This window comes from Mobula birostris, chromosome 30 (assembly GCF_030028105.1).
Source record: "Mobula birostris isolate sMobBir1 chromosome 30, sMobBir1.hap1, whole genome shotgun sequence".
Lineage (NCBI taxonomy): Eukaryota > Metazoa > Chordata > Chondrichthyes > Myliobatiformes > Myliobatidae > Mobula > Mobula birostris.
This window is the reverse complement of record NC_092399.1, coordinates 30,950,657-30,969,746: the sequence shown is the minus strand read 5'-3', so window position 1 is coordinate 30,969,746 and position 19,090 is coordinate 30,950,657. Positions and strand designations below refer to the sequence as shown.

Here is a 19,090-nt window from a genome sequence, read left to right as displayed (position 1 = left end):
TGTCCTCTCTGATTCTATCCTTTTCCATGATAATGCTAAAGGCCAGGGAGCGGTGGTTACTGTCCCCCAGATGCTCACCCACTGAGAGATCTGTGGCCTGACCCGGTTCATTACCTAGTACTAGATCTAGTATGGCATTCCCCCTGATTGGTCTGTCCACATACTGTGACAGGAATCCATCCTGGACACACTTAACAAACTCTGCCCCATCTAAACCTAATTGTGTTTTCAGTTGCTCCTGATGACACATGGACTAATTTCTTTCCCCATTTTGCTATGTGTCAGCAAGAAATGGCTTACTTCAACTTTCTAATCTGGGAACAGCACTGAGGCATTGCCTCACAGTGCCAGGGACCCATCTTCAATCTTGATCTCAGTTGCCTGACACCTGCCCACTCATTGCAGGGGATTTCAACCAGGCCAGCTTGAAGCCGTCGCTGAACAACTATCACCAACATATTACCTGTGGAACCGGAGGAGCCAACACACTTGACCACTGTTACACCACCATCCAGAGCACTTACTGTGCCATCCCACTCCCACACTTTGGGAAGTCCGATCACCCGGCTGTACTTCTACTCCCAGCGTATAGGCAGAAACTGAAGAGCACAGCACCAGTGGTGAGGACCTCGAAGGTATGGTCAAGGAAGGCAGAGGAGCATTTACATGGCTGCTTCGAAATGGTGGATTGGACAAGCCAAGGCAGTGTCCAATTCCATTTTAATTAATTTGCTGTTCACTTCTCGTGTAAGACATAATGCTTGTCCCTGAAGAAGGGTCTCGGCCCGAAATATTGACTGATTACTTATTTCCTGACCTGCTGAGGTCACTTTGTGTCTTTGTGTCTGTCACTTGTCCCTTGTTAGTGGGACTACCCATTCCTGTGTCACTCATGATTATCAGATTATTCATCAACAGCATGCAGATTAGTACTCTTTCTGAAACTGCAACTTGATCTTTTATCTTTTTCTCTCCCCATGCAGTCTATTTATTTTTCTCTGCCCGACATGCTCTTTACCCTCCAACGCACAAACAGGAAAGCACCAACCCTCCCCCCTCCCACTTACCACAGCCAAAAGTATCAGCACCCACCAGGCGAGCAATAGCAAAGCCTCCGAGACAGACCATGATCTGCAGTACAACAAAAATGAATCCTTCATCTTTCTTTTGAAATCTTTTTATTAGTTATTATTGAAAATCAACAACAGAAAAAATACATCAAAATAGTCAAGACAACATATCCATTTGTAGAATAAGAGTTAAACTATCAACCAGGCTGAACAGTGTATCAACAATAATCAAAAAACAATGTTTTTTTTTGGAAAAAAGAAAGAAAAAAAGAACCCCCACTAACAAAAATGGAAAAAAACCCTAATAACTAAAAAAAAAGGGGAAAAAAACACCCATTTGGAGCACAACCCCAGAGCTGTACACCATACAACTAAATCATTCATCCTGAAAAATTCAATGTACTACAGGCTCTCTCTCTCTCTCTCTCTCTCTCCCTAATAAAGGAGCAAAGAGGTATCACACGGAGACAGGGAGACCAACAAAACAAAAAAAACTCGCTGATTGCGATACTAAAATCTGCCATGTCACTTTTTTTTTCTTTCTTTCTCCTTTATTGAAGAAGCATGCCAAGAAGTTCATATTTTTAAAATTTCCGACATCTGGAAAGAGGACCATGAGGTTGCAGGGACTCACAGGATTGAGTTATTGAGGTTGAACAGGTTGGGACTTTATTCATTGGAGCAGAGGAGATTAAGAAGTGATCTAACAGAGGTGTGTAAATCATGAAGGGCATAGATAGGGTGAATGCATTGTCTTGTCACCAAGTGTGGGGAAACAAAATGTGAGGGACATAGGTTTAAGGTGAAAGGGGAGAGATTCAACAAGAGGTTGCAAGCAGATCTGATAGAGGTAGTTAAGGGCTAGACAGAGTAGATATGGTAAGAGTGTTTCCCATGGTGGGAGAGTCTAGGATCAGGCACAGCCTCAGGGATAAGAGGGCGCCCTTTCAAAACAGAGATGTAGAGAAATTTCTTTAGCCAAAGAGTGGTGAAGTTGTGGAATTTGTTGCCACATGCAGCTGTGGAGGCCAGGTTGTTGGGTGTACTTAAGGCAGAGATTGAAAGGTTCTTGATTGGATATGGCATCAAAGTATACGGGGAGAAGGCTGGGAACTGGGGTTGAGGAGGAGATAGAAAAGGATCAGCCATGATTGAATGGCAAAGCAAACTTGATCAGCCAGATGCTCCTATGTCTTATGGTGTTAAGCTTATGAATCGTGTCGATGGAGTATATAGCAACAGAGGGTGAAAGGGTAGGAACTTGAATACATAGAGTGAAGGTGATTGACAAACAGAGCCAAAGAAGAAATGAGAGGAAAAATATTGTTAATGCCATGCATGCTTTGGGTGTAGAGATGCTTGCAAGGGACAAAACAGAAGCAGGCTCAGAGATGGTGGTCAAAAGTACCATGTGTACCATGAATATCCATGAGTACCATGTGCTGAACTGTGTTGGGGATTGAGCTCAACCAGCTGGTTGCTCTTTCACAGAGTTAGTACAGGTACAATGGAATGAATCATCTTCTATGCTGCAACCTCTCCATCATTATATCGTTGAATGTCGCTTGAAAATTCACATGGACAAAACAATCACATGAATCTCATCAACTCTTTGTTTGTCTGTGTAGATACGCTCAGTGCCCTTACTGTGCCCCAAAGGACGTCACTGGCATACTGAGTCAGTCACAGGCAATGTGTCAGTCAGCGCAAGTGAACAGAATCAGGTTTAATATCACCGGCATATGCCATGAAATTTGTTGCCATGCGGAAGCAGTGTATTACAGTACATGATCATAAAATCTGTGAATTACAGTATGTATATATATAAAACAGTTAAATTAAGTAAGCAGTGCAAAAAGGAGTGGTGTAGTGATAGCTGTAGCAGACAGACTGTAGGGAAAGTGATCGCTGTACAGTTCACACAGAGACAATGTGCTAGGTGGGATCAATTTGGATCACCCGTGGTACTCGGTGGTACACCTAGGTGGGATCGATTCAGACAACCCCTGGTATTCGGAAAGGGCTTCCATGAGGTACCGAGAATCAACAGCCACAAAAGTGGACAATGATACAATCTGTGGTCTCTTGGCTGTGCTTGGTCCTTACCCTGCTGTCAAAATCAGGCCCAAGGATCAAACGTGGATCAATGAAGAGCAGAGGAGGGCTTGCCAGGAACATCAACAGCCCTACCTAAAAATGCCCAGGATAAATTTCAAAATAGCATGCAACAGCCTGAGCTACGGATCGAATCAAACAACGTCTGTTATCCTGCCGCATCTAGTCATGTACAGAGGTGAATCACTGAGCAGCGAGTGGGAGGGGATTCTCCAATATCAACCCTTCTTCTGAACACTGGAAGGGCCCACCATGAGAGGCCCACAGGCAAGGCTGAAAACATTCTCTAGTGCACCACAAAATACTGGAGAAACTCAGCAGGTCAGGCAGCAACCACAGGGAGGAAAAATCAGCCATCTCTTCAGATTGAGCCCTTTCATCAGGACTGCTGTCTGGTTCAGCTCAGTTCTGATGAAGGGTGTCAGCTTGAAATGTTGACTGTTTATTCCTTTCCAGAGATGCTGCCTGATCTGCTGAGTTCCTCCCACATTTTGGGTGCGTTGCCCTGGATTTCCAGCATCTGCAGAATTTCTTGTGTTTATTCTTGACCACATTCAGCCGGCACAATCAATTAGATAATCCACATCAGTTTCCCCTCACCACCAATTTTCAGTTAATTTAATTTGAACCATGTGTCACCATGAAACAGCTGATGACATTGGACACAACAAAGGTTTTGGTGTCAGTGCTGAAGGCATGCAGTCCAGAACAAGAATCTGCTCCAATTCAGTGACCCTTCCGGCATCTGGCTGAAAATATGGAAATATGGTTGGAGGAGGGGAGGAAAAGATGGTGCGATGCAGTGTGCATGGCCGCTCCGGAATGATATCAGTATTTGTTAAGTAGGTACCATGCACAATCCTGATTCGATGGAGACAGACGTGAGAAGCTCAGAGGAACATCTGGAGAAACTTCTGAAATGCCCACTTCGCTGCCGCTGCTACTGTGCAATTGAGAATCTCCGGAGGGGAAAGCCCCAAATCCTCAGCTTTGCCTATTGCCTGTTGCCCGGGCCGGGGTCAAAGCGCTCGGCAGAGATGGTGCTCGGTGTCGTTGGGCTGGTTGGAGGCTCGAAGTTTTCAGACGGACTCAAGAGTCAGCTGTAGTCGGGTGCTTCCAGGATGCTGCATCGGCAAGTTTGTGGTGTGGAGGTTCATGGCAGGGAGAGCTTCTCCCTTCTACCGTCTGCATGAGATGATGGGACTTTCGAGAGACTTTGAGACTTTTTTTTACCGTGCCCATGGTCTGTTCTTTATCAAATTATGGTATTGCTTTGCACTGTTGTAACTATATGTTATAATTATGTGGTTTTTGTCAGTTTTTCAGTCTTGGTTTGTCTTGTGTTTCTGTGATATCATACTGGAGGAACATTGTATCATTTCTTAATGCATGCATTACTAAATGACAATAAAACAGGACTGCGTGTCCTCATAATCTAAATTGCCCGGATGTGGTCTGTTCCCATGAAACAAGACACATGCATTTGAGAAAATCTGTTCTCAATCAAAAACAAAGTACCATCAACAAAGTGGTCAAAAGGAGTTTATTCTTCAATAATCTTATCACTGATGGCAGGTTTGAAATTTGCCAGGACTACTTAACTCCAGACCTTATCATAGTCCAGGTCTTGATCCACCTCTGAAAGTGAGAAGGGTAAATACCCTGACTGACAAAGCAGTATTTCATTGACTGGACCCTAAGCAGTCCTTCTCAGAACAGTAGTCAATGGGCATTGAGGAGAAAAACTGGTCCAGTAATTCGAATTGCATCTCACCCTTGTCCCAGGTCACCGTTCCTCAGGACAGAGTACCAAGCACAATCATCTTTTTTTCTTTCATTAATAGCTTGTTCCATCAAGAGGATGGAAGTGTTTAGCAATGAGTAAGTAATAAACTTCATGGAACATACACAAAATGCTGGTGGAACACAGCAGGCCAGGCAGCATCTATAGGAAGAAGTACAGCCGGCGTTTCGGGCCGAGACCCTGCGTCAGGACTAACGGAAAGAAGAGATTTGAAAGTGGGAGGGGGAGGGGAGACCCAAAATGATAGGAGAAGACAGGAGGGGGAGGGATGAAGCCAAGAGCTGGGAAGTTGATTGGCAAAAGGGATACAAGGCTGGAGAAGGGGGAGTATCATGGGATGGAAGGCCTTGGAAGAAAGAAAGGGGGAGAGGAGCACCAGAGGAAGATGGAGAACAGGCAAGGAGTTATTGTGAAAGAGAAAGGGAGAAAAATAAATAAATAAATAAATTATACATTAGGGATGGGGTACGAGGGGGAGGAGGGGCATTAACGGAAGTTAGAGAAGTCAATGCTCATGCCATCAGGTTGGAGGCTACCCAGACAGTGTTGTTCCTCCAACCTGAGTGTGGCTTCATCTCGACAGTACAGGAGGCCATGGATTGACATATCGGAATGGGAATGGGACGTGGAAGTAAAATGTGTGGCCACTGGGAGATCCTGCTTCCTAAACTTCATGGCTTGTCTGAAATCTTGTATTATCAGTTTTTGTAAAGATAGATCACATTGTTTTAAAGGTAAAAAGATGAAGGATTAGCTATATTTATCACATGCACATTGAAACATACAATGAATTGTTTATGACAAATAAATCAGTGAGGATTGCACTGGAGGCAGCCCACAAGTGTTGACACACTTTCCATGCCAACATAGCATGCTCACAATTCATTAACCGCAACTGGCATATCTTTGGACCGTGGGAGGTAAACAGAGCACCAGAAGGACACCATACAAACTCCTTATAAACAGTGGCAGTAATTGAACTCTAACCGTATAGCTGGTGTTGTAATTACATTCTGCTAACCACTACGCTGCTGTGCCGTGCCACGCTCCTAACACAGCCAATGCGGATTGTGTGCCATCAAACTTGTGCCAATCCGAATCTTGCTATACAAGTGAGAAGTAGGGAAGAGTACACTTGAGTGCTTACAAAGATTCAGCTATTAATTTTATAAACCACTCCATCCCTGCCCAAAATCTCCACTATCTACTCCTTCTCCATGCGCCTCTCTCAGGGAAAATATTTAACACCACATTATGCTCCCATTACTGTTCTCAGTTTAGTTCTAAATGACCTACAGTAAATATCCAAATATAAACACAAGAGATTCTGCAGATGTTGGAAATCCAGGTTGACCCACCCAAAATGTTGGAAGAACACAACATGTCAGGCAGCATCTATGGAGGGGAATAATCAATCGACTTTTCGTGCTACAACTTGTGCCACCACTGTACACTGTGTCAGAAAGTAAAATGGAGGGCTATGTAGGGAGGAAGGAGCTAAACTGATCTTAGAGTAGCTTAAAAAGTCACACAACATCATGGGCTGAAGGTCCTGCAATGTGCTGTAATGTTCTGTTCTTTGTTCATTGGAGCTTAGAAGAATCAGAAGTGATATTCATGAAACATTCAAGATTCTGAGGGGGTTGTTAGGGTAAATGCTGAGAGGGTGTTTCCCCTTGCTAGGGAATCTACGATGAAGGTACATTGTTTCCGATCAAATGGCATTTCATTGAAAAAGGAAGTGAGAAAGTATTCCTTCTCTCAGATGGTAGCAGGTGTTTGGAATTTTCTGTCCCAGTCACAAGTGAAGGTTTAGCTGTTGGATACAGTCATGCTGTTTGGAAATAGACACAGTGAAGAATGATAATTGCATTTCACAAAGGAGAAGTTTTTATCCAAAACTTATCACTTAACAGTTCTCACCTGACGCCCCCCCCCCCACCCACCCACACAACTAACCCTTCTTCGGTCTGCTTATTGGATCCCGCAAAGTGTTTCCAACCCATACTTCATCTGTTCTTAGAGGTACAATAGAAAGAAATAATCATTGAATGTCAAATGTGCTTAAGGTATTGCATGAGATTACAGGGACAGTTGAACACTACACAAACAAAAATTAGAGGAGGCATTTGGAACTTAAATTCAGTTTCTTTGGTAATGATACATAATCTGTAGCACTCAGAAAGTTCCAGAAGCAGAAAACCAGTTTCTGGTAACTAACTACAAATTCCTTAGTATCTGTACATTAGAACACTAGAAAGTTTTTGACAAGAATAGGCCATTCAGCCTGGCAAACCTTAGCAAGTTCCTAGTCACATAGTGCGTTGAAATAACTATCGAGTTTAGATTTGAAAGTCTCCAAGGTACTACTCTCAACCACACAGCTAGGTAGCTCGTTCCATGTGTCCACAACTCGGAGATTGGCAACTTCAAGTGCAGAGCTAGATCAATTAAAAGCTTACTTATAAGAGATAATGAGAAAAAACTGGGGAAGAATGTTGGGGGAATTAACTGATAATGTAGTCTATCAGAATTTTGAGGAGAACCTTTAAAGATGGGAAACAAGAGATTCTGCAGATGTTGAAAATCTTTAACACCACACACAAAATGTTGGAGAAACTCAACAGGGAATTTATGGAGGAAAGTAAGCTGTCGACATTTCGGACCGAGACCCTTTAACAAGACTGGTAAGGAAGGGGGCAGAAATCAAATTAAAAGGATTCCACGATACCCTTGTCCACTCATCTCTCCCCACCGATCTCCCTCCTGGCACTTACCCTTTGAACTGTGCTAAGTGCTAGATCTTCCTCTACACTTTCTCCATCACCACCATCCATAGTCCCAAACAATACTTCCATTAAGGCAGTGCTCTACCTGTGAGATTTTTGGGGTCATTTATTGTATCCAGTGCTCTCGGTGCCACCTCCTCTATATCGGTGAGAGCCGACACAAACTGGGGAACTGGTTTGTCGAGCACCTTCACTCTGCAACAGTCCGGATCTCCAGGCAGCCACCCATTTCAATTCCACTTCCTGTTCCCACACCGACATGCCTGTCCATAGCTTCCTCTACTGCAAAGATGAAGCCAGGTTTACACTTGGGAGCAACACTTTAGATTCTGGGTGACCTCCACTGTTATTTCATTGATTTTTTCTAACTTCTGGTAACGACACCCCTCTGTTCTCTGTGTTTCCCCTCATTCTAGCGGTCCTCTTACCACTTCGCTTCTCCTCTCCCTCAGCCTCATGACCTGCCCATCACCTCCCTCTGCTTCTCCACCTCCTTTCCTTTATTCCATGGTTTAGTGCCCTCCCTTATCAGTTTCCTTCTTATTCAGCCCATTATCTCTTCCACCAATCATCTCCTAGCTCCTCCAACTAAAACTCTCAAACTAAAACCTAACGCATTGACTGCGGCTTGGAAGCAGTAACTTAATGCTAAATTAATACCACTCCTTTGCAGTGTAAATCTAAATTTTAATCTTCTTTCCCGGAGCATAGGTCATGGTAAACATGAGGTGTTGCAGTCTCTATGCTTCAGTCAAGACTCAACAAGGCTGAAACAAAAGCAAGGGAGTTAAATACAACCGGCCCCAGCTGCTGCGTAACAGAGGACTCTCTGATCTACGGGCCATTCCCGGGGATGCACACGGAGACCAACATCCGGTGCTGCTGGCAGATCATCAACTCAGTGAAAGACGCTCTTTGGTCGGCCCGAAACTTGATGATCTACCAGCACGTGGAAATGTCCGTGGGAGAATGCTGCTGACTGGCGCATTCGCGGCTGCAGGAGTACGTGCTGAGGGACGCACTGAAACTCGGTGCAGCCACCGCAGGGGCCCAGCGGGGAAGGACCACAGTTTAGAGCTCTTCTCCTGCGGGAGTGGGAGGGGTCGGGTGGTGGGGAGTATACCCCTCAACAATGGTGTGGGAAGGTGAACCAATGGAGTGCCACATGGGTGGCTAAAAGTGTGGAAATGTAGAGACCATAATGGAAGCATCTGTAAAGGATTGAGAGTCATTGAATGGTTTATTGAACATAATTTTATTTTTGAATAAAGTATATTGTGTTAAAAAAAATTTGCTGGAATGTGCATTCACATGTGTGTGACTCTAAAGCTTCAACATCCTTCCAATAATGGGGCAACAGGAACTGAAGCTAATAATAGTATTTCATAAGACAAATCTGTCTCACTGGAATTAACCTTCTCTGAGCTCTGAGTAAGGTAAGTAAATGCCACTTCAAGTCGGGGGTCAAAACTATACAGGATCTTGGAGAACTGTGTTGCCCTGGATACTTGTAATAAGATTTCACTGGTCTTGTACTTCATCCTCATTGGAAGAATGCTTAATGTTCCATGTGTGTTCCTTCTCACTGTTCCTGCAGACTGTGTATGTCATGCACAAGGACAGCAACACAGCAACGTTTTACTAGACACAAAATGCTGGAGGAGCTCAGCAGGCCAGGCAGCCTCAATGGGAAAAGAGTAAACAGCCGACGTTTCAGGCCGAGACCCTTCATCAGGACTGGGGAAAAAAGGGATGAGAGGTCTGAGTGAGAAGCTGGGGGAGGGGAGGAGGAAGTACAAGGTAGTTGGTGGTAGTTGAAACCAGGAGAGCGGGAGGGCCGAAGTGAAGTAAAGGGGTGAAAGTGATAAAGGGTTGGAGAAGGGGGAATCTGATAGGAGAGGACAGAAGGCCATGGAAGAAAGGGAAGGGGGTGGAGACTGGAGGGAGGTGATGGGCAGGTAAGGAGACTGTTTATTCGTTTCCATAGACACTGCCTGACCTTCTGAGTTCCTCCAGCATTTTGTGTATATTACTTTGAGTTCCAGCCTCTGCAGATTTTCTCCTGTTTGTGGTACAGCAACATTTTGGAGATTTTCTCCATCAAAATAATATTTATACATTCCTACGAAAGCTGATAACCTTAAATTTCCCTTTTCTAAAACTCCAGATGACAAAGGTACGTTCTGTCACTTCACTTATCTAGAAATATCTACTAACAGACTCGATGTTCCTTCCTACAACTTGTTTTTGTACACATCTTCATTTCATCTGCAAATATGACGATGATGTACCTTGCCTATAAAAAGGATTCTCTTCCTCACTTGGAAGATTTCATGTTTTATTGTTTTACAACATAGAACATCAGTGGACTAAATTTGGCTTTTTTGACACTGATCAACAGAAAAGACTCGTGTCAAAGTGAAAGCAAATTTCTACAAATTGGTTTGAATTTATTACTATTATGAAACAAAAAATAATTGATTGCATAATTACTCACCCTCTTCAAGTTAGTATTTAGTAGATGCACATTTAGTAGCAATTACAGCCTTGAGCCTGTGTGGACAGGTCTCTATCAGCTTTGCACATTTTCCCCATTCTTCTTTACAAAACTACTCTGTCAGATTGCATGGGGATCATGAGTGAACAGCCCTTTACAAGTCAAGCCACAACTTTTCAATTGGATTGAGGACTGAACTCTGACTTGGCCACACCAGGACATTAACTTTGTTGTTTTTAAGCCATTCCTGTGCACGTTTGGCTTTATGCTTGGGGTAATTGTCTTGCTGGAAAACAATTCTTCTCCCAAGTCACAGTTCTTTTGCAGACTGCATCAGGTTTTCCTCCAGAATTTCCCTGTATTTTGTTGCATTCATTTTATCCTCTACCTTCACCAACCTTCCAGGGCCTGCTGTAGTGAAGCATTCCCACAGCATGATACAGCCATCACCATGCTTCATGGGAGGAATGCTGTATTTTTGATGTGTGGTATTTTTCTTACGCCAAACATAGCATATAGTCTGATGGCTAAAAAGCTAGATTTTGATTGCATCAGACTATAGAACCTTCTTAGATTAGATTATGAGGACACGCGGTCCCCTTTCATTGTCATTTAGTAATGCATGCATTAAGAAATGATACAATATTCCTCCGGTGTGATATCACAGAAACACAGGACAGACCAATACTGAAAAACTGACAAAAACCACATAATTATAACATATAGTTACAACAGTGCAAGCAATACCATAACTTGATGAAGAACACCCCATGAGCACAGTTAAAAAAAAGTTCAAAGTCTCTCGAAAGTCCCACATCTCACACAGTCGGGAGAAGGAAGAAAACTCTCCCTGCTATGCCCAACCACAGTCCGACTCTGAGTCATCTGAAAACTTCGAGCCTCCGACCAGCCCTCCGACACTGAGCACCATCTCTGCTGAGTGCTTCGACCCCAGCCCCAGCCACCAGCAGCAGGCAAAGCCGAGGATTTGGGGCCTTCCCTCCGGAGATTCTCGATCGCACAGTAGCAGCGGCAGCGAACCGGGCATTTCAGAAGTTTCTCCAGACGTTCCTCTGTGCTTCTCACAGCCGTCTCCATCAAATCAGAATTGTGCACGGTACCCTATTTAACAAATACAATATCATTTCACCAGAGAGGCTGCGCGCGCTATGTCGCGCCGCCATCTTCTCCTCCTGCCAATTCCAGCTGAATTTGGAGTCTCCCACATCCCTTCTGGCAAATTCTAGCCAAGATTTCATGTGAGTTTTTTTTTTTCAACAGTGGCTTTCTCTTTGCCACTCTCCCACAAAGCTGTGACTGGTGAAGCACCCAGGCAACAGTTGTTGTAAGCACAGTCTCTCCCATCGCAGCCACTGAAGCTTGTAACCCCTCCAGAGCTGCCACAGGTCTCTTGGTGGTCTCCTTTACTCGTCCCCTTCTTGCACAGTCACTCATTTTTTGACCTACAGTCGCGCCATATTCTTTCCAGTTCTTTATGATTGACTTAACTGTACTCCAAGGGATATTCAGTGACATGGAAATTTTCTTGCATCCATATCCTAACTTGAGTGTTTCAATTACCTTTTCGCAGATTTGCTTGGAGTGTTCTTTTTGTCTTCACGGTGTAGCCTTTGCCAGGATACTGACTCACCAGTAGTCAGTTCCAGCTACAGGTGTATTTTTACCACAATCAATTGAAACACCTTGACTGCACACAGGTTTAAATATAACTTAACTAATTATATGACTTCTAAAACCAATTGGCTGCCCCAGTGATGATTTGGTGTGCCATATTAAAGGGGGGGGGGTGAATACTTATGCAATCAATTATTTTGTGTTTTATATTTGTAAAAAATTTGAATCACTTTGTAGAGATCTGTTTTCACTTTGACACAAAAAGGGTTTTTTTTTTCTGTTGATCAGTGTCAAAAAAGCCAAATTAAATCGACTGGGATTCAATGTTGTAAAACAATAAAACATGAAGACTTCCGGGTGGGAGGGGGAATACTTTTTATAGGCACTCTGTATTGTTTATAAAATGCTACTTTAATTTTGTTTCCCCAGTTTTATCCCAGCCTAATCACAGGACAATTTACAATGACCAATTACCCTACCAATTGGTATGTCTTTGGACTGTGGGAAGAAACCGGAGCACCCGGAGGAAACATACGTTTTCACAGACAGAACATACAAACTCCTCACAGACAGCATGAATAAAATCTTTGTGCAAGCCAAATGAATGAAGGTTAAATGGGAAGTTTCTATCTGTGGAAGATTCAGATGGTCTAGGATCTACTACATTGTCCTGGAAATTATTGTGCCTGTGACAGGATCTGTGGTCTTGGATGTTTTATAGAATTATTCACTCTCAGGTATTCACTGAGAACGTTATAATCTATACATCCCATCACTTGCTGGATGTATGGACCCATCTGAGGCCAAATTCTGAAGGGTTCACTGATTTGTGAGGACACAAACAGTTGACATAGGATGATGTTTCAAAATCGTCACATCATAAAGACCAGTGATAATTTTACAATTCAGTAACACTGGCTCTGGGCTTTACTTAACACCAGCAGTTTGAATATTCCTGGGAAGATTATTTTGTTAAATATCTATATTGCACTGTTCCTAGCTTTTCAGCGGTAGATATCAGATGTACCAAGGACTACTATTTTTTAAATGCTGTACAAATCCATACCATGCATTCAAATTCAGACCCTGCACCCTAATTTCTCGTGCTTCAAGAATCCTGCAATGATGCTTATGAATTTAATGCAATGCCCTTTTGTAACCAGTCCCTGCATCCCGAGGCAATAAAGTTACCTAACTTCCACCCAGTTTGACATGATGCTAACAAAATGCACTGACTCCTCCTTTCAAAATCTTACTCTCAGATCCTCCACCTCAGAACTATGACCCATTGATGCCTCCGATCTCCGCAACTAACAGTGTTGACAGGTTCCAAGAGCAATGTGGAAAAGTTCTGATTGATGTAGCGCCCTCACGCACTTCCGTGAGAGGATTAAACTCCCGGGGAAGGTTTAACCAACGCGGCTTTTGGATTGGACCTTGATGTGCTTCTGGTCGCACTTTTTTCTGTTGCTATCTTGGGCATTTTTGATCGGGGCGGCCTGCAGATAGCGAATTACACAGCGCTCGCCTGAACTGAACTGAATATGCATGGACTCTTTTGCTTTAGGGTTTTATATCTTTTTTTTGTCATTTGTACTACTTGTTTTTTTTTTGTGCGTTGGGGAGGTTTGTTATTTTTCTTTGTATGGGCTCCATGGTTTAATTTGTCTCAAGGTTGTCCATGGGAAGATGGATCTCAGGGTTGTATACTACATACATCCGATTCCTAAATGGACATTGAACTCTTGGACACTACCTCACCTTTTTAATATATCACATTTCTGGGTTTTTTTGCACAATTTTTAATCTATTCGATACACATATACTGTAATTGATTTACTTATTTATCATTATTATTATTTTATTTCTTTCTATATTATGTATTGCATTGAACTGCTGCTGCTAAATTAATAAATTTCACATCACCTGCTGGTGATAATAAACCTCCTTCTGATACATATTTTGATACTTTGAATCTTTGAAGAAAATTTTTAATTACACAGGCTCAGCAAGCTCAAAAGAAGCTCACGGAGAAAGCTCAAAAACAAAGCAAAATCCATTAATGCTCCTCTGCATGACAAAGTAGTATAAACAAGTGCAGAGTTTGGTCTAACCATCAACTGTAAAAAAAAACTATGGTAATATCGAAACAGCAGGATACTCCCAACTGCCAATTGTACATCGGTAACAAGAGATTGAACAAAAGACCAGCTTTGATTACCTTGGTAGCTTTATATCACAAGATACTGGAAGTAAAGAAGAAATAAAAAGAAGAATTGCCATTGCCAAAATCAACTTCCAAAAAATGAAGCCCATTTTTACCAACAGGCACACTTCTATGACAACAAGGCTTAGGCTACTAAAATGTTACGTCTGGTCAATCTTGCTGTATGCTTCCGAAATATGGACTAATAACACCAGAGCTCCAAAGAAACTTAGAAGCAACAGAAATGTGGTTTCTTAGAAGAATGCTGAAAATATCATATAGAGATAGGATAACTATCATATAGAGACAGGGGGCCATGGTGGAGGATTACAAATACCTGGGGATACGAATTGACAATAAACTGGACTGGTCAAAGAACACTGAGGCTGTCTACAAGAAGGGTCAGAGCCGTCTCTATTTCCTGAGGAGACTGAGGTCCTTTAACATCTGTCCAACGATGCTGAGGATGTTCTACGAGTCGATGGTAGCCAGTGCTATCATGTTTGCTGTTGTGTGCTGGGGCAGCAGGCTGAGGGTAGCAGACACCAACAGAATCAACAAACTCATTTGTAAGGCCAGTGATGTTGTGGGGATGGAACTGGACTCTCTCACGGTGGTGGCTGAAAACAGGATGCTGTCCAAGTTGCATGCCATCTTGGACAATGTCTCCCATCCACTACATAATGTACTGGTTGGGCACAGGAGTACATTCAGCCAGAGACTCATTCCACCGAGATGCAACACTGAGCGTCATAGGAAGTCATTCCTGCCTGTGGTCATCAAACTTTACAACTCCTCCCTTGGAGGGTCAGACACCCTGAGCCGATAGGCTGGTCCTGGACTTATTTCCATCTGGCATAATTTACATATTATTATTTAATTATTTATCGTTTTATATTGCTATATTTATACTCTATCTTGGTTGGTGCAACTGTAACGAAACCCAATTTCCCTCGGGCTCAATAAAGTATGTCTATCTATCTATATCTAATGAGACAGTACTCCAATGTGCCCATACAAAAAGATCTTTAATGAGGACATTAAATGAGAGGAAACTTAAATTCCTGGGCCATATCATCAGAAAGGGAGAAATAGAATGCCTTACATTACAAGGCTGTATGCCTGGGAAATGCGGAAGAGGAAGGCAAAGAAGAAAATATATGGACACTGTGAAGAACTAGCAGATCTAAGTCTGTGAGATATCATTGATGCTGTGTGGGATCGTTGGATGTGGAGAGCCATGATCGCCCAAGCGTGTAAGGCGCAAGGCACATGAAGAAGAGAAGCTCTTCTGCAGTGCAACTTTGTACACTGTATAAAGAGCTGCATGACCTGCAATCATTAATTGTTTGTTACAATGCCATTATTAGATCTGTTTATTTTCAAAAAAATATTTCCAACGAAACACAGAAAATGCAGGAAGAACAGTCACACGGCATCTGTGGAAAGAGAAAAGTTAAGATTGAGGTCAAGGGAATAGAAATCCAGGCAATAACATTTACATGTGTTAAAAATATTTTCACTTTGAAAACTTTTCATTGGCAATAAGGCACCGAGTAACATCCAGAGGTTACAACTGAAGCTGTACTGTATACATTTGTCTTAAATGACCAGCAGTATTATTTCAAGGGTTAATGTATAACAGTGAATAGGCTACAAACTGAAAGACGGCAAAGTGACACCAGGCATAAATTCACCTTTCCTTGCCTCTTTCTGCTGGACAGGCAAAGCGAGGTGAATTCATTCCCGATGTCATTTTGATCCCGCTGGGATGAAACAGGAGGCACTGAACAGTAACTTTGCTCGATTTACCTTCACCATGACACCGGCTCACTGAGATGCTACTTTAGGTTCCTAGTTTCAGCCGAGTGACTCATTACCGGATGAAACATACCGTGGCACATTTTCCAAAGTAACGGCGGGATGTCAGGTACGCCCGAAGCGGAGCACTAACATTACAATCGGGTTCTTCTCCCTTTAATGTTTAACCGACAGGCAACGTCACGACGTTTTTATAGCTCGCTGTTCCTGCACAGAAATGGAATGCAATGTCAACGCTGAAGATAACGGTTACAACATTGCGGGGCAAGTTTAGTCCGATTTCCAGCTGCCCGGACGGGGGGTTTGGCGTCCACAGTCAAACGTGGCAGCAGTAAAATTCGTTTCTGATGCAAGCTTGCCAGGGTTTAGCAAGTGTAGAGGAAAATACGATTTTTAAAAAAAGGAAGCTAAGAGAACAGCTCGCAAACAAAACCGCAGAACGCGTCCGAAGAGAGAGGAAAGACTGAAGAGAGTCGCAACGAAGCAGCGGAACAGAATTAAGACAACCGGGCAGAAGGAGCGAGCGGGGGCCATTCCAGCAAGAGGGTGGGGTCAGCCCCCGGAGGAAGGACGGTTCGCTGTCAGAGGCACCGCAGGCAGGAGGTCGGAGTGGGAGTTCGTAACGGAGCCGGGCTCGCTGCAGCCCCAGGGGATGAGGCGCCGGGGCCAGGGGCTGGGGCCGACCGCCGTGACCAAGCAGCCTGAACCGGGGCCCAGGTCGCCATGGACCAGTCGGGATTGGTGCAGGCCACGCTGGCGCCGGGACACCAGTGTCGGGCAGTATCCTTGGGGCGGAGGAAGGCGGTGGGGCGGGGTGCGGGTAGGAGGTTTGGGAGCGAGATCTTCAACTGTTTCCCCTTGGGCCATCCCCTCCGGACAACCAGGGCGAGTTGTCCGGGGCGGAGGCGGGGGCTGGGAGTGGGTGTAGCTGAGAGGAGAGGAGAATCTGTCTTTAAACCCCACCCGTCAGACCATCAAAGCCAGGGCTGGCGCAAGGGTCTGAAACTTGTCGCCTCACTCAGAAGTTGTCCGATTTGCTGTGGGAAAACTCCAATAATCCCGCGAGTTTGGACTCGACTAGCTGTGTGGATTTTTCAGACTATTGCATGTTATTTCACTTGCCCAGCACACTTCTAGTTGTGTTTTTTAATGTCAGAGAGGTATTCTAAATTCTGCATTAAACGTAGCGAGTCTTGGCCAAGCGCGGGAACTGGACTGTTAGTTAAGTCCTGTGGAGACACAAAGAGCTGGAAGAACTCAGCAGGTCAGGCAACATCTGAGGTGGGAAATGGCGTTTGGGGTTAAGACCCTTCATTTGTCCCACATGAAATATCAACTGTCCAAGTCTTGTGGATCACAAGGAAGCATACAGTTGGGGGTGATGGGTCATATTATACAGTGAAGCACGGGACTGCCAATGTTCAAACAGCGAATTGTCGGAAATTTACTGCAGTTTGATCAGTGGCTGAGTTTGGGTTTTGGGTGGATGTTAGTTTCTGGGGGATGGCCGTTGTTCTGTTGGTATCCGGTTGCTTGTTAAGGGGGTCAGTTGATACTTCAGAGTTAAGATTGTGAAGGTGGGATTTCGTGGTTGTGGGGAGATTAGTGTATTGAGATGTGGTGTTGGATTTTGCTCAATGATCGTATGTGGGAGAGTGCTTTGAGTGTGAGAACGTGCAGGAAATGGCAGTGAGCCATCCATATTTTTTAACTGTGGTAAATGCAGATGATACTGAAGAGATGGGCTGAATGATTGTGAGATGAGAACTTTTGGGTTATGATTTAAAATGCGGTTGTTTACTGTCCTTGAGGCTGATTCAATGCTTATTCGAGTTCATTTCATTTGGAAATGTTTTAATGTGTGGAATTAAGTCACTATCTTCTCCTGAGCCTCCAACAGGAGGATTATTATCAAAAATCACATTTTAATAACCAAATAATTTCTCCTCCCCTTTCCTTTAATTATAAACCTCCTTCATTTTATGTTCCAGCTTGGATTCAGGAGAGAGTGCAGATCTTTCCTCCCAACAATAGCCAATGTTATTTTGTGACCAACAAGCAGAAAAGGGAAGTCTGAAAATTTGAATAGAAAGTTTAAATATAATCACTATATTTAAATATGATCTGTTAATGTACAATATATATTCTCGAAAGTTCCCAATTCTTATTACTGACTGATTGGTATCAGTGCTGGCACCTAAAGTAGACAGTTCATATAATATTGTACATAAAGCATGGTTTGCATTACATGGGAAGACTTTGCTGGCTGTGGTATTGGTTAAAAAGTAGCAAAGTAACAGGCCATACTTATATGGGGATTTTGACATTTTATCTCACTGTGCCTCTCTTGGGGTATTTCCCAGGCTTTCTTAAAAAAGATTCTGTCCCGTCATCCATGCTGACTATCAGCCTTCTATTTGCATTAATGACCTGCTATTCCCAGTTTTTAATTTTCCCTTCATCTCTTCTTCGATCCTACTGCTCACCTACACGCTCAGGGCAATTTGCAACAGCCTACTAACCTATCAGCCTGAACGTCCTTGGGATGGGGGAGGAAACTGGAGCAACTGCTGGAAAGCCACAGGGTCACAGCAAAAACCTGCAAACTCCGCACAGACCGCACCAAAGGTCAGGACAGAACCCTTGTCTCTGGTGCTGTGAGGTAGTGGCTATATTAGCTCTGCCACATAACACCAAGGGAAGGTTCGGATGAATCAGACGATCATGAATATGACCTATTTCGAGTGATATGTACATTTTAAAATAATTTGAAAGCTATTGACAAGACTTTAATTTGAAAATTGCATTGAAACTTCTTTTTCCTTAACATTTTCTGCATGCGTTGCAAGGCATTGCGTTAATTGGAGAATCAAATGAAAGCCGTATAATAGGACTTGTGAAATGCAGCAGTGAATTTGCGTAAGTTCTTTTGTCTTCAAAGCTCACACCTGTTGTTACTCCATTTAAGTTTTCTCTCTGTAGCAGTCACCCTGTGATGCAGTCTTTCAGAATCAAAAATGAGCAGCGAATTCAGACTTGCAGAAATATGGTTGAAGACAGCAATCCAAATTTAACATTACAAGTAATATTATAAAGTTGCACTGAATTAGACTTCTGAGCTTCCAAGGATAATTTCAACCTTGTAACCATGGA

At 43.4% G+C, this 19,090-nt stretch overlaps 1 protein-coding gene across 1 annotated transcript in view; it reads left to right on the top strand.

Moving 5' to 3' along the window:
• The first annotated feature begins 16,143 nt into the window (after positions 1–16,143).
• Positions 16,144–19,090, top strand: part of inpp5b (inositol polyphosphate-5-phosphatase B) — a 189,972-nt gene continuing 187,025 nt past the window's right edge. Inside the window, exons 1-2 of the mRNA XM_072247158.1 lie at positions 16,144–16,718; positions 18,778–18,856. Coding sequence (XP_072103259.1) covers positions 16,661–16,718; positions 18,778–18,856 — 137 coding nt within the window. The 5' untranslated portion in view covers positions 16,144–16,660. The remainder of the gene's footprint in view (positions 16,719–18,777; positions 18,857–19,090) is intronic.